The following is a 14,972-nucleotide window of genomic DNA, read 5'->3' as shown; positions in this document are numbered from 1 at the left end:
TATGCATTTAATACAAATTCATAAAGCGTCCCCAGATGTCTCAGTAGGACAGAAATGGTGTGCAGGACTTTCAATGATCCTTTTTCCTGATTTAAAGCTCATTGTGCAGGGGGAAAAAAGGATAGAGTAAAAGTCAACTAAAGAAACTGAAGTTGCACTCAGGACCTGCTGCTTCCTGGATTAGGTGTTTGAGTTTCTGAATGTCTTCAGATCCATTTGTGGAACTTAGACGCGGCAGTGGGAGTCGAGGCCATGTGACCAAGAAAGATTCCATTTTAATGCAAGTGTCCTAAAATTGTGGTGCCACTGCATTTTTCTAAACACTGAAAACACTTTGAGAGAGAAACTTTAGTGGACGTGAAAGGAAATCCTGCAGCCTCTGCAAGCAGAGTGTGGTGGGAAAGGCAGGGAGGGAAATGCCTCAAATGTAAAGACTGTGGTAAGTGCTGCCACATGTTCTAATAATACACACTGCACACACACACACACACACACACACACACACACCCACACACACACACACACACACACACACACACAGGGAGTGTTTGAAGGTTTCCAGGCCTGGCAGAACAGAATGTCAGAAACGATCCCTTTGCTGAGCCAGTTTTGCTCCCAAAATCATCCGGAATCCACATTTGCAACTTCATAAGCTGCATAATTGTAAGTATATTTCATAACACATTTATTTTAACCCTTGTGCTATCTTAGATGACCCCACCCTTACATTGACGTGTTCTCCCCACCATGACAAAGGTGGATAAAGGTGGAAAGATTTCATGTAATCCATGGACACCAGTGAAGATCACAAAACATTGAAGACAAAAGGTTCAGACGACTGTCTAGTGGGTCTAGATGACCCAACTCCCAACGTAAAAGTGCCTAGGATAGCACAAGGGTTACAGGATGATAAAGTCAAACCTTGTTGTAGCAGATTCACCAAAAGTTTAGGTGATGTGGGATTTAGTGTGTCTTCAAATATAATTGCCCCCCCACCCCAAAACCACCCAAGCTCTAGCATGACGCTGTGCTGGTTCCCACTAAAGCCTGTTTTCATGCGCAGAGGGGGCAGGCTATGACCTGGACGATGACTAAGCCACCACAGCTTAATGCATCATGAAAGTTTTGGCGTTGGTGGATTCCATTTTTGAAGACTGATCTCAGATGCAGCCTAAAGGATTATAGTTTAAGGTCAGGACCAGTCTGTGTTTGATGTTTTAGTCATGAATATGTAGAAACATCCAAGGAAACGACGCCTGTGAGAGGTGCAGCTACTCCTCCACCCTCTGAAGTCTGAAGAATTCATTCTTTGAAAGTTTAGTTTGATGTCTCATAATTTTGCTGCACAACTTTCCAACCGGTTAGATCACTTCTCTGCTTATCCTACCATTCTCATTCATTCGCTTTCCTTTTTTTTTTAAAAGAAGTTCAGTGAAAGCAAATTATATCAACAATATTTTAAAAATCTTATGTTATAAAACTTAAAGATAGGCTTTTTATTTTTATATTAATATTTTTGCTCCTACACTGTACGATTAACATTTTTACAAACTGAATGGGAATCACCAATAGAGCAGGGGTCACTAAGGCAGCACACGGTCGACCGCCAGGACGACTCAAAGCGCCCGCAAGGCATGCTCTAAAAATATTTCATTTAGATTTTTTATCAACTTAATTAAAACATTTCCTAAAGAAATATTAAAGACTGTTTTTGTGTTTTTTTCACTTCAGCTGGAGGATTAGAAACCCCTCATCAGTAGTCTGGTCGCTCTGCTAGATTACTAAAAGCTGCTGCTCTTACTTCCCAGCTGTGAGTCTAAATTCAGGATCCAGTCAGTTGTCATGGAAACCACACAAATAAGCGGGAGCTTCATGTCTGACTGGTCCTCTCATCCCCTCTATTTCGAGTTCTTGGTAACTTCCTGCCTTTGTCAGCATCCTGTGAGTCACAGGCAGAAGGAGTGGAGGCTGTCCTAGGTGTCACTAATGCCATGGAAGCCTCTGGGGCTCTCTGGGCAAAGCCGTGTGCCTGCAGAGAAGGAAATGTCTTTATTCCAGTCTTCTGCTGCAGCAGCTAATTAAAACACAGTACTGCTGAAAGCAGTCATATCTCAGAGGATGTGAGGATCCATCCGTCTGCTGCTGATGAGTTCCAGTTGAGCAGATAAGGACAAAGACTGCTCTAAATGTACAGTCTTTGTAGGATTTCAGTACACAAAACACAACATTTGTAAAACTGTCCAAGTTGCGTTGATTGTCCTGTCAGCAAAATGACTGCCGGTGGCCAGCGAGTCAGCTGGAGGACTCGGCTGAGGGAAGTCCGTGCACGAGCAGAGACTGTATGTTCTGCTGGTAAAACTAACATCAGACTATCCATGGAGGAGTTTGAAATGTCATGGAGAGCTTAAAACAAAAGCTCAGAATCCTTCCCATCAGATTTTCAAAGCCGGGGGGCGGAAACAAACTGTTAGAAAACCGCAGAGCTGTTTAGGAAGTCGGGATCATTTAAGGTCAGCAGGATGAGATGAAGTTTTTCATCTGGGATATGGGATGAGAACAGGAACAAGTTAATCAGAAAAGCTGCTCCCAACACAGGAACAGGCTTTGTTCTCTAGGAGCAGAAAAGAATTCTGTAGATATGATCATCCATTACCCAGTATGTTGACTGAAAGGCACTTTTACTCCTCCAAGATCAAAGTTTGAGTTTTTAACAAAACCTTCCTGCCGTTGAATCATCTTGTTTTGTTGTGAATGTAATCATTTGCTTTGGGGTTTTTTTTTTAAGTCGTGCCTCTTTCTACGCTTTTAGAGCGAAATGATTGCACCACCTTCACAGTGACGGCGATTCAAATTCAGCAGTGGTCATCTTTAGGATGGTTATAGGAAATAAACCATAAAATCAGAAGATTAAAGTAAAACACCAAGCAGAGAAAATATATTGGAAGGGGAATTGGTTGATTTGAAGCAATTAAAACAAATATAAAGAAAAAAAAAACAAATGTGTTATCAATATTATATATCAATATATAATATTGATAATATATCAATATATCAATAACCCCTGATAGGTCAAACCTGTAAAGTACATTTCCAGATGTTTTAAGGGTCAAAAGCTCCTCACTACAAACCAGATCCACTTTTCTCAGATGGACATGACAGTTTTCACACTTTTGTCTCTTGTTTAAACTCTCCAAGTTCAAACTTTCATAGAAAAATAAGTCCAGAATTGCAGAATGAAAACACAGATCTGATCGCGATCAATGGTTCATATAGATTTGGGGAGCTGTATGTATTTGCGCAGCTTCAAGGAGATTGATTGACAAGGTCTACAGCCAACAAGGACGCATATCGCAACTCTGTTTTTAAAAGCAAAACATGAAAAATTGCTGAAAAAAGATTTGTAAAACATTGAAACCGCAATACAGTGAGGAAACGCTTTATAAACCTAATTATACCATGGTCTGGGTAAAACCTCCATTCTGATTGGCTGCCAAATTCATTAAACATGATAAAATAGACACATAAATACATAATAAAATAAGATCCTCTGGCAAACCGTTCCACTAAATGGAAAGTCCATTAGCATCTTAACTTCATTTCTTTTCTCTGATTGGCTCAAACATGTCTGTTCTTTCCCATGACCTGTGCAGTCTGAAAACAAATGAGCCCTGTTCTACTCTGCTCTACCTTTTCCTGTCTCTTTCCTTTCAGATGGTTTCAGACAGAATGGCTGCTGGTTTCACCTCTTGTCTGGTGTTTTTCATGTAGGGACATCAGACTGACTCTGTCCTCTGTCCTCGCACAGCTCTGCCAGAGGACTGCATCGTTGAGACGCCAGCCTTCACCGACTCCGTGAGACTCTACAGACAGGCCAAAGGGCACTACGGCTCCTGGGACATGATGTGTGGAGCAGCGCCTCAGGTCAGGGTTTCAGATGGTACAGCCCAGCTCAGGGCTGAGGCCTGGTCTGCTCCTCCTCACAAACGTCTCTGCAGATAAACCTGAAGGATCCGGCTAAAGCCTTTATGGAAAAAGAGCACACTCCCTGTACTGCAGCCTGACTGTTAGACAATCAGAGCGTAGTTTGTCCTACAGACTTCCCTAGATACCTCCTTCACACCCTGTGTGTGCAGCATTTGCCAGTACTTACACCTCACTAATGACTAGAGTGTGGCAGTGGGGCAACGTATGACAGCATCACCCACATGTCATCAGTGTGTGTGACTTACATTGTCAAATATTTCACAATACACTCACCACATGCACGACAATGGTACGTTCCATTTTCATGATGTTGCCTAGGGTGGGCATACAAGCCTCAAGGGGACTGCAAGACCCACCCGGTCCACCTTTAAGATGCGGCCGCACCTCTCAATGATCCTCCATGGGCCGAACAACCCAAAACCTGCGGCACGCACGGTGGTCAACCGCCGTACGGGTCAGAGTGACAAAGGCTTAGGTTTAGACTAACGTCATTGTGGCTGCATTTAGATCATCATCATCATGCTTCTTCTTCTACTCATGGTTGTTCTATCAGGAAAGGAACAGGAGCTCGCAGATGAAACAGGCCCCTGACCCCAAACACGACGCAGTAAACAGCCTTCAGGCCACTTTTATTCCATGAGACCGTAGTAGCTGCATCCCAGTTCATCTTATATTCCATTTCAATGTGCATAAAAATATTATTTTTAAAGAAAAAGCATTCAAATACAAAAAAAAAGCGAACGGCCTCAGTCCTTCAAAAGCATCCCAAACCGGGATCTGAAACACCACCATGTGCAGCACCGCCTCCATGCGGGGCTTCACCTGAACGCATCTGACATGTTTCTCTGACATAAACAGCTGATGCAGCAGCAGACGGTGACAAACTGTCCTCTGACTCGGGTCAGACGTGGCCCTGGTCTTTTAAGGCGGCCCTTAGATGAATTCCAGCTGGTTCTTAGAAGGAAGGGTTACCCGGAGGTCCAGAAAATGCTGGTGCATGTAATGAGTTTTAGCTGTAATGTAAGGCTAGATGTGAACTTTGACTCCAGATAGACTCAGATATGAAATATAAACGAATGCCTTTTTTTTAGATCCTGGCTAACCTGGTTATGGAGACGCTCCACCCGCAGCTCAGACACGTGATCGGCCCTCGTCTGAAGGGAAAGATGCAGCAGAGGCAGAGGAACTGGATGCTGGTGAGTCCAGCTTGTTGTCCCCAGTCTGCAAAAACAGACGTTAGTTCTGACGCGTCTGCCCTTTCCAGATCTGTGCTGCGGCGTACAAGCAGGTGCTGGCTCAGGCCAGCAGCCAGTACGAGGCTCTGACAGAGGCCTGCGGGGCACACAGGGCCCAGCTGGATGCCAGACTGAGGACGGACATGGACCAGATCATCACGTCCAAGGAGCACGTCACCAGCAAGATCAGAGGTGGGACTTGTGCTGCGCACAAAGTTTCTGTCATCAGGGAGGTATAGGAAGGTGACACGAAACAAACAAACAAACAAACAATGAATATAGAGGAAAAAACAGCTTTGAAAACCAGAGATTCTTTCACAAGAGAATGTCTACAAGAAATAAGCAAATTAATCTTCTTTCTCTTTCGGCTTTTCCCATCAGGGGTCGCCACAGCGAATCATCCTTTTCCACCTCACTCTATCATGAACATCTTCTACCCTAACATTAGCCAACTTCATGTCCTCTGTTAAGACATCCATGTATCTCCTCTTTGGCCGTCCTCTTGCCCTCCTGCCAGGCAGCTCCATCTCCAACATCCTTCTACCAATATATCCACTATCCCTCCTCTGAACATGTCCAAACCATCTCAGTCTGGCTTCTCTGACTTTGTCGCTAACACAGGCAACATGAGCCGTCCCTCTGATGTACTCGTTCCTTATCCTGTCTAACCTGGTCACTCCTAAGGAGAACCTCAACATCTTCATCTCTGCTACCTCCATCTCAGCCTCTTGTCTCTGTCTCACTGCTACCGTCTCTAACCCATAGAGCAGAGCTGGTCTCACCACTGTCTTGTACACCTTTCCTTTGAGTCTTGCTGGCACTCTTCTGTCACACAACACTCCTGACACTTTCCTCCACCCGCTCCAACCTGCCTGCACTCGCCTCTTCACCTCTTTTCCACACTCCCCATCACACTGAACTGTTGACCCCAAGTACTTAAACTCCTGCACCTTCTTCACCTCAGCCCCCTGTAACCTAACGCTTCTACCTTGATCCCTCTCGTTCAGACACATGTATTCTGTCTTACTACGACTGACCTTCATGCCTCTTCTTTCCAGAGCAAACCTCCACCTCTCTAGCTGTTCCTCCACCTGCTCTCTACTCTCACTGCAAATTACAATGTCATCCGCAAACATCATTGTCCAGGGAGATTCCTGTCTTACCTCGTCTGTCAGCCTGTCCATCAGCATAGCAAACAAAAAAGGACTCAAAGCTGATCCTTGGTGTAGTCCCACCTCCACCTTGAACTCCTCTGTCTGACCTACAGCACATCTCACCACCGTCATACTTCTCTCATACATGTCCTGAACTACTCTGACATACTTCTCTGCCACTCCAGACGACCTCATACAGTACCACAGCTCCTCCCTCGGCACCCTGTCATACGCCTTCTCTAAATCTACGAACACACAATGCAGCTCCTTCTGACCTTCTCTGTACTTTTCCATCAACATTCTCAAAGCAAAAATGGCATCAGTGGTGCTCTTACGGGGCATGAAACCATACTGCTGCTCACAGATCTCCACCTTCTTCCTAAGCCTGGCTTCCACTACTCTTTCCCACAGCTTCATTGTGTGGCTCATCAACTTTATTCCTCTATAGTTGCTGCAGTTCTGCGTGTCACCCTTGTTCTTAAAGATCGGGACCAGAACGCTTCTCCTCCATTCCTCAGGCATCTTCTCACTCTCTAAAATCCTATTGAACAACCTTGTTAGAAATTCCACTGCTGTCTCTCCTAGGCACTTCCATACCTCCACAGGTACGTCATCAGGACCAACGGCCTTTCCGCTCTTCATCCTTTTCAGAGCCTTCCTAACCTCATCCTTTCCAATCTCTGCTACTTCCTGCTCCACAACAACCACATCTTCCTCCCTTCTTTCCCTGTCATTTTCCACGTTCATCAGCTCCTCAAAATACTCCTTCCATCTTTTCTGTACACTCTCCTGGGTTGTTAGCACCTTTCCATCTCTGTCCTTAATCACCCTTATCTGTTGCACGTCCTTCCCATCTCTGTCTCTCTGTCTGGCTAGCCTGTACAAGTCCTTCTCTCCTTCCTTTGTGTCTAACCTGTCATATAGCTCATCGTAAGCTTTCTGTTTGGCCTTTGCCACCTCTCTCTTCACTCTACGCTGCGCTTCCTTGTACTCCTGTCTACCTTCCTCAGTCCTTTCTACATCCCTCTTCCTTTTAGCCAACCTCTTCCTCTGGACGCATTCCTGTACTTCCTCATTCCACCACCAAGTCTCTTTACCGTCTTTCCTCTTTCCAGATGACACACCTAGCACCTTCCTACCTGTTTCCCTGATAATTTCTGCTGTAGTTTCCCAGTCATCTGGAAGCTCATCCTGACCCCCCAGGACCTGTCTCAACTTCTGCCTAAATTCCTCACAAGTTTCTTCATTCTGTAGCTTCCACCACTTGGTCTTCTTTTCTGTTTTCCCTCTCTTCTTCTTCCTGACCTCCAGAGTCATCTTACACACCACCATGCGGTGCTGTCTGGCTACACTCTCTCCTACCACCACTTTGCAGTCATTAACCTCTCTCAAATGACCTCGTCTACATAGGATGTAGTCCACCTGAGTACTCCTACCTCCACTTCTGTATGTCACTCTATGTTCCTCTCTCTTCTGGAAGTAAGTGTTGACTACAGCCATTTCCATCCTCTTCGCAAAGTCCACCACCATCTGTCCCTCCAGATTCCTTTCCTTCACACCAAACCTGCCCATCACCTCCTCATCACCTCTGTTGCCCTCACCAACATGCCCATTAAAGTCTGCTCCAATAACAACTCTCTCTCCTCTGGGAAAACTCTCTATGACCTCATCCAACTCACTCCAGAATCTCTCCTTCACTTCTAACTCACAGCCAACCTGTGGCGCATACCCACTGACTACATTCACCATCACCCCTTCAATTTCTAACTTTAGGCTCATCATCCTGTCTGAGACTCTTTTCACCTCTAGAACACTGTTTACAAACTCCCCCTTCAGAATCACTCCTACCCCGTTTCTCTTCCTATCAACACCATGATAGAACAGTTTGTATCCTCCTCCAATACTACGTGCCTTGCTGCCCTTCCACCTTGTCTCCTGCACACACAGTACATCTACCTTCCTTCTCTCCATCATGTCTGCCAGCTCTCTGCCTTTCCCTGTCATTGTGCCAACGTTAAGAGTCCCTATTCTCAAACCTATGTTCCTGCCTTTTCCCTTCTCTCTCTGGCCACGGACCCTTCTGCCTCCCCTCTTTCTTCGACCAACAGTAGTCAAATTTCCACCGACACCCTGTAGGTTAACAGCATCGGTGGCGGTCGTTGTTAACCCGGGCCTCGACCGATCCGGTATGTCAAAAGTGTTGTGGATGATTCGCATGGTTATTTTGGCAATTTTTACGCCGGATGCCCTTCCTGACGCAACCCTCTCTATTTATCCGGGCTTGGGACCGGCACAGAAGCAACTGGCTTGCAACCCCTGTGGCTAGATTAAGCAAATTAATAAAAAGATAAAATCACAATATTACAACAACCAAAACCCATATTTAGAATTTCAATATGGATTCATTAAGAAGACTTTATCCAATGGAAGGCTCTATTTCAACACATTGGTCTGTAACTGCATGTCAATCAAGTGTTTTTGTCTAATATTTTGCTATTTTATTTATCAGTGATCACCTGCAGCTCATACAACGCCACTCGCGGATTTAATTTAATTTCTTTTATGCATTTTTGGTTCTTTTTCTAAACTTTTCCTGTTTTTTCTGCTAATTATTTTAACTCATTTACATTTTTACACGGTCTCATTGTTAGAGGAAAGACGGGACACCTCCGTCTTTATCAGTAAAGGTTGAGAATACCAGAAAGGTTTGAGACCAACTGATCATTTAATCTGAACATCTGACATGACCTTCTTCCTCCTTCCTCCTCCTCAGTTGCACTTGTTCATCTTCTCCGCCCTGTTCATCCTTCTAACGGCTCTGACACAGTCTCCTCCTGCGTCTAAATGTTTCTCCATCCTCTCCTATCTTCTCCATCAGCTGTTTAGATTCATTTAGATTTTGCAAGAGGATTCTGTAACTCATTCCAGCGGCATGTTAACCATCTCTGCCTCAAAGATCAGACCTGGACTGCTTCAGTGTGTTTATGAGGGAAATGCACAGATTGACTGTTGTGAGCTGTAAGCTCATGCAGCAGATATAAATCCTTTCTACCAGATGACTGAATATTTTCTACCCTCCGCCTTCCTCTGATGTTTGCCTGCAGCTCTGGTTCTCCCCAAAGCGGAGGAGCTCCTCCGGACCAGCATCCAGCCCTACATCAACTCCATCCTGGAGGCGCTGATGGAGCCCACCAGCCGTGGCTTCTCGGAGGTTCGAGACGTGTTCTTTAAGGAGCTCGTGGAGATCAGCAAGAACTCCCTGAATGGAGGTGGCAAAGAGAAACTGGGAGAGGTGAGTCACAATTTTTAGTCAATTAGCAGAGCAGCAAACTGAGGGTGTTGGTGAAAGCACTGAATCAGGATTCATGGAGAGTCCGGGGTGTTTCTAAGTGAGTGAAGCCGGTCTGTGAGCTCCTCCGTTATGTGGATAAATGAGTTTTCTCCTCTCTCTCTCTTTACAGCAGCTGGACCGGCTCTCCATGCTGGCCTTCCACCCGGTGAAGATGCAGGGTAGTTATGAGAAGATGGAGCAGCTGAACCTGGAGGGGCTGCAGCAGAGGTTCGATGTTTCCAGCCCCTCCGTGTTCATCAGCAGGGCTCAGATCCTCATGAGGGAGGTGAGGCGCCTCAGATCTGCAAGCTTTCAAGGCAAACTTGTCCTCTTTCCTGCGATTCCTGCGTCTTGTGCTTGTCAGAGCCTCTGCTTCCACCTGCTGGTCAAACAGGGCATTACTACTATTGAAGATGAAACGGCTTCTCTTCTCTCTCCTGCTTTTGGCAGCAAATGGACAATGCCGTGTACACGTTTGAGCAGCTACTCCAGCAAGCCCTGGAGGCTCAGGGCCAAGACGATGTCTGCAATACCATCCAGAAATGTCAGGAGAGGGTTCTCAAGGTAAAGCAGGAGCAGCAAGCATGACGCTGGGTGACACGTTTGTTCACGCTAAAGGCCGATGCTAGGACAGAAACGTTTCAAACTCTGAGCCGAAAGAGCAGCACTCAGAGTAAAATGTATTTCTGTTCTTTCTTCTCAGAAATACGATTATGACAGCAGCACAGTGCGCAAGAAGTTCTTCAGAGAAGCTCTGCTGCAGATCATCATCCCCTACATGCTGCAGCAGCTGGCCCCGGCCTGCACCCCTGTGAGTGATCAGGCTTAAGCCGCTCAGCTGCAAAAATCCCTGCTGTCCCGCCGACTTCCATTTACACATAAAACACAAAACATGTTTTGGACGAAGGAAAATATGGTCAAAGTACATTAGAACCAAGTCCAGGTTAACAAAATATATTGACCTATAATTAGTTGAATGCTATAAAATATTCAACCCATAGTTTTCCTGTTTCTCTTTCTTTATTATAGTATCTTCCACCATTTTTTGGCGCTTAGCTCCTTCTACAATTTTTCAGCTATTATAACCATTCAACTGTTCAAATGTTCAGCTCTTTTAGCTTTTTCCAGATATGACTTTTTGTCCTTCAAATCCCTGAACTTTTCAGGATATTCCAGGATTTCCAGGATTTTTTCCTCCATTGAAATACATGGGGGATCCTTGGTATAGAAGCTCGCTGGTTCAACTGGAATTTTTCAAAAATAATATCTTTATTATTTAATTATACTTTATTATTTAAAATTATTTAACTTTATTATATCTTTATTTATTTATTTAATTTTTTTGTGCCAATTATTAAACCTTTAAGTTTCACTTTTATTCAGCAATATAGCATTCAACCTTGCATTTTCTTCTGGTTTTTTATAGTCTCTTCTGCCATTTTTTGGTGCTTAACTCCTTCGACAATTTTTCATCTATTTTTACCATTCAACTAAAAATATGTTCAGCTCTTTCAGATTTTTCCAGCTATGACTTTTAGTCCTTCAAATCCTTGAACTTTTCAGGATATTCCAGGAATTCCAGGATTATATGTCCTGTTTGCTGTACATGGTTCCCTTTAAGTTTCATTTTCATTCAGCAACATAGCATTCAAACCTGCATTTTCTTCTGGAAATGCAGCTCCTTCTTGTGTATAAATTGACACGTGCTCAACAAATCCATTATTTGACTTTTCCATAAAAAAGTAATGTCTTTTATTTTCTGTAAAGTGCTTTCAGTTAGTTTTTAATGAGAGAAACTGGTTTCATGAACACCCCCCTCCTATTCCTGTAACCCCCATCCTAACATTAGTGGGGCAATAAGCAATGTTGGAGCCATCCAGCCGCATAGTTTTGAGCCAGATTCCACCTCAGACCAGGAAAATAAAGAAACAGGTGGATCTATTTGTCTGCAGGTGGAAGCTCAGAATGAAGTGGAGCAGGGAGCTTGAGGCCCGCCAGCGTATTTTCTGTCACAAATAAACTTTTTCCAAACTTTATTTTCAAAGCTCCTAATTCACAGCAATCTGAAGAAAAAAATACTCAGAAACACAGTTTATAGCTTAATTTTCTTTATATATGTCCTCCATCAAGAAAGAAATGGCACCAGAATATGTTAAAAGAGCATTTTCACCGGTGTGGATCTTCTAGGGTTGTCTGATCCCCGGTGCAGGGACATCCTAACCAGATGTTGCTGGAGTTCCAGTCTGATGGAAGTTTCCTCCTTTCCTGTTTTAAATGAGAGCACTGCTCGGCCTAACGCTGCTTTTATTGTTGTCAAACGAACAGTCAGTGTTTTAAAGATCACATGTCAGAAAGATAAACTTTTTAAAGAGCTAAAATGCGTGTTTGCATATTCACCATCTAAATCTACTCCAGTTACTTCTGTGGGTTCTTCTTTTTTGTTAATCCACAATGGGGGGGCGGGACAAACAGTTTCTTCTGCCGTGACGGTTCTGTTGCATCTCGAGTTCTGTTTTGCTCAAAAAGCTCCGCAGGCCTCTTAAATTGAGATGCGAGTCGGCTGTTTCCGCCGCTGACGCAGCAGGAGCCATGACCACCGTCACCTTCACTCACGTGGGAACGGATCCCAATCCCCAGGAGGGATTACCGACTCACTGATGTTGTTTTCCCCACCTCTCTCTGTCGACAGGAACTGCCCCGCTTCCAGGAGCTGATCTTTGAGGACTTTTCCCGCTTCCTCCTGGTTGAGAACATGTACGAGGAAGTGGTGCTCCAGTCTGTCACCAAGGAGATAATGATGGGTGAGAGCCCCAAACGGAGGTTTCCATGGTAACGTGCTACGAGCGGTCGTCTAACGGGATGTTTTTGTTTGTCTAGCTGTGAAGGAGGCTGCTGTACAGAGGAAACACAACCTCTACCGGGACAGCATGATTCTGACCAGCAGTGACCCCAACCTGCACCTCCTGGAGGAAAGCCCGTCGGTGGACTGGGCTGCCAAGTTTGGGGGGGAGGAGCCAGACGGCTCCATGAACAGCTCAGGTGAAGGCCGGGCCCCAGAGAGACGACGCAGGCAGGTGGTGTCCATGATACACCTTGACGATGGGCCTCTGCCCTACGAATCTTGTCTGGAGGTCCCGGCGGTGGAGCTTATCCCAGAGGAGGACGGACAGATTTTTGGAGAAGGAGAAGAAGAGGAGGAGCCAGACTCATCGGAGGACCCTAAGTCTCCTGACAGTGTGAATTTGATCAGGGATCTGATCAACCCGGTGGTGGAAGTAGAGATCTCCACCGCAGAGGAGCAGCTGAGCCCCGTCAGCAGCGGGACAGACGCCACCAAGGGGCTCATCGCCGTGGAGGACGGGCTGCTGGAGGAGGTGACGCACGTCACCACCATCGTGGAGAGCCACTCCAAGAAATCGCCTCAGACAATCCTGCAAAAGCTGGGCACAGTCAAAAAGTGCGAGGAGGGGGGAGCTCTGCAGAAGGAGGAGAAGGTGGACCCAGAGGAAGAAAGCGAGGAGGAAGCTGTCGATGAGTTGCCACAGCTGGCTGCAGACTCCAGCTCCCAAAATGACAGCGGTTTTCAGTCGCTGACCAATGACAGGCTGAGCCAGGGCGAGCCTCTGCCAATCAAAGCTGGCCTTGGTGGGGAGGGGCCCACCATCAGCCCCACGCAGGTGGAGGTGCATTTAGTGTAAGGGACGCTGGAGAAAAACATCTCCGTTAAAGAATGCTGCAAAAAGTCCAAATTCAATCCATATTGGTGTCATTTCTAACTTATAAAAGCAACGATTAACATTTCACTGAGAAGGAAGGACACTTCAGTTTATCACAAGTGAGATTCCTCTATATTTAATATGTATTATTCTTTATAAAAAGTAATTCTTTCTCAGTGAAAATGTACCATAAATGACTCTAATCAGATTATTTGTGGCAGAAATTCCAAACTTTTTGTTGGCACAAAGTCCCCCCCCCCATCTGCTGTGGATGCTTCATGACACTAGAGTGACACTAAATCAGCTTATGAAGAGCTTGAGACTCCCGGCAGACGGGTGAAGCCCCCGCCGTGCCGCTTTGCTCGGAGACGCTGCTTTCCTCAAACTCATTTGAAACATTTCAGCGGGAGATTATTTATGACTCTGCCGGTTAGTCTATGGATTCTGTGGGCAGCAGGGGGGGCTTTAGAAAACACCTCACTTTTCCTGCTTCTGCATTCATTTTAACTCCAAACTTTAAAAAAGACCTTCCTTTCTAAAAGGAATTTTAGAAAAAAGCTATGTACGTTTTTGTTGTGGTTGCAAGTGGCCTGTATGTTTCAAAAGATGCGTTGTCCCCCGAAGGAGATCTGGTTTCTTTTCTCTCTTGGGGAAATAAGCCGACTCTCTTTGAACCGATCTTCAGTGTGGAAGACTTTCATCTGGAATCTGAATGTTTCTGTCAGCATCGCCGTTTCGCTCGGCCCGCTTCACTCATTCACATCCATCAACAGTTTAAATGAGATCATAAAAGCTCTTTGAAAACAAAACTTTGATGCCTGAAAAAAACCTCGTGGTTTTATTAACAATCAGGCTTGAGAGCTGCACAACCTCTCTGGCTGCCTGGAAGTTAAGCTACTATGCAAAAAAGTAAGAAAAAACTATGTTTGGACAAACAATCAACTGCAAATTGATTGAATACATTTGCATAAATCAACCCGATCAGTCTGAGTCTGTTCTCAGGGGACCAGCAGCTGCAGGGGACAGTCTGATCAGATTTGTAAATCTTCCACAACATTTTGGACGATCCAGAGTTTTATCTTCCCGGTTTCCTCTCTTATTTATTATGCCACCGTTGAGGGTCCAGCTTCTTTTTTTTTATGGAGAAGCTTTTCCTTTTTGTGCATCTGTCTGCTCAAGTGTGTTTTAAACAAAACCTAATAAAAATATTGGATCCTGCTCAGTCATTCTTGCAGTCTAACTAGTATTTTCTGAATCTGAGAGTTTTGATTTCAGAATGAGTTGAGATAAAAATGATGATATGTTTCATCATTGAACAGGAAACTTTTAGTGTCCTCTTAGAATTAACATTTTCTGTGAAATACTACACTACAAAATACACCTACAAAGGTAGACCATTGATCGCAAACAAAATATGTTCATTTACAAACACATAAAAGGGATTTTCTTAACAAATTAATTTAAGGCCATGTAGCAAAAATGAGTACAGCCCAGTCATAGTCTTAGAAGAAAAGCCAAAAGTAAGACTACAAAATTGTAATGAGCAGGCATT

The 14,972-nt window shown here is 44.8% G+C and overlaps 1 protein-coding gene across 4 annotated transcripts in view; it reads left to right on the top strand.

Moving 5' to 3' along the window:
* Positions 1-14,646, top strand: part of niban2a (niban apoptosis regulator 2a) — a 98,926-nt gene extending 84,280 nt beyond the window's left edge. For all 4 annotated transcript variants that reach the window (XM_078955643.1, XM_004075107.5, XM_078955642.1 and 1 more), the window contains 9 exons: positions 3,806-3,921; positions 5,076-5,180; positions 5,249-5,411; positions 9,478-9,665; positions 9,835-9,990; positions 10,155-10,268; positions 10,408-10,515; positions 12,394-12,505; positions 12,582-14,646. In XM_078955643.1, the coding sequence (XP_078811769.1) occupies positions 3,806-3,921; positions 5,076-5,180; positions 5,249-5,411; positions 9,478-9,665; positions 9,835-9,990; positions 10,155-10,268; positions 10,408-10,515; positions 12,394-12,505; positions 12,582-13,402 (1,883 nt within the window). In that variant the 3' untranslated portion in view covers positions 13,403-14,646. The remainder of the gene's footprint in view (positions 1-3,805; positions 3,922-5,075; positions 5,181-5,248; positions 5,412-9,477; positions 9,666-9,834; positions 9,991-10,154; positions 10,269-10,407; positions 10,516-12,393; positions 12,506-12,581) is intronic.
* The last annotated feature ends 326 nt before the right edge of the window (positions 14,647-14,972 follow it).

Source organism: Oryzias latipes, chromosome 12, assembly GCF_053564925.1.
Source record: "Oryzias latipes strain Hd-rR chromosome 12, Olatipes_Hd-rR_3.1".
In the NCBI taxonomy this organism is placed as follows: domain Eukaryota; kingdom Metazoa; phylum Chordata; class Actinopteri; order Beloniformes; family Adrianichthyidae; genus Oryzias; species Oryzias latipes.
This window is presented reverse-complemented; position numbering and strand designations above follow the sequence as displayed.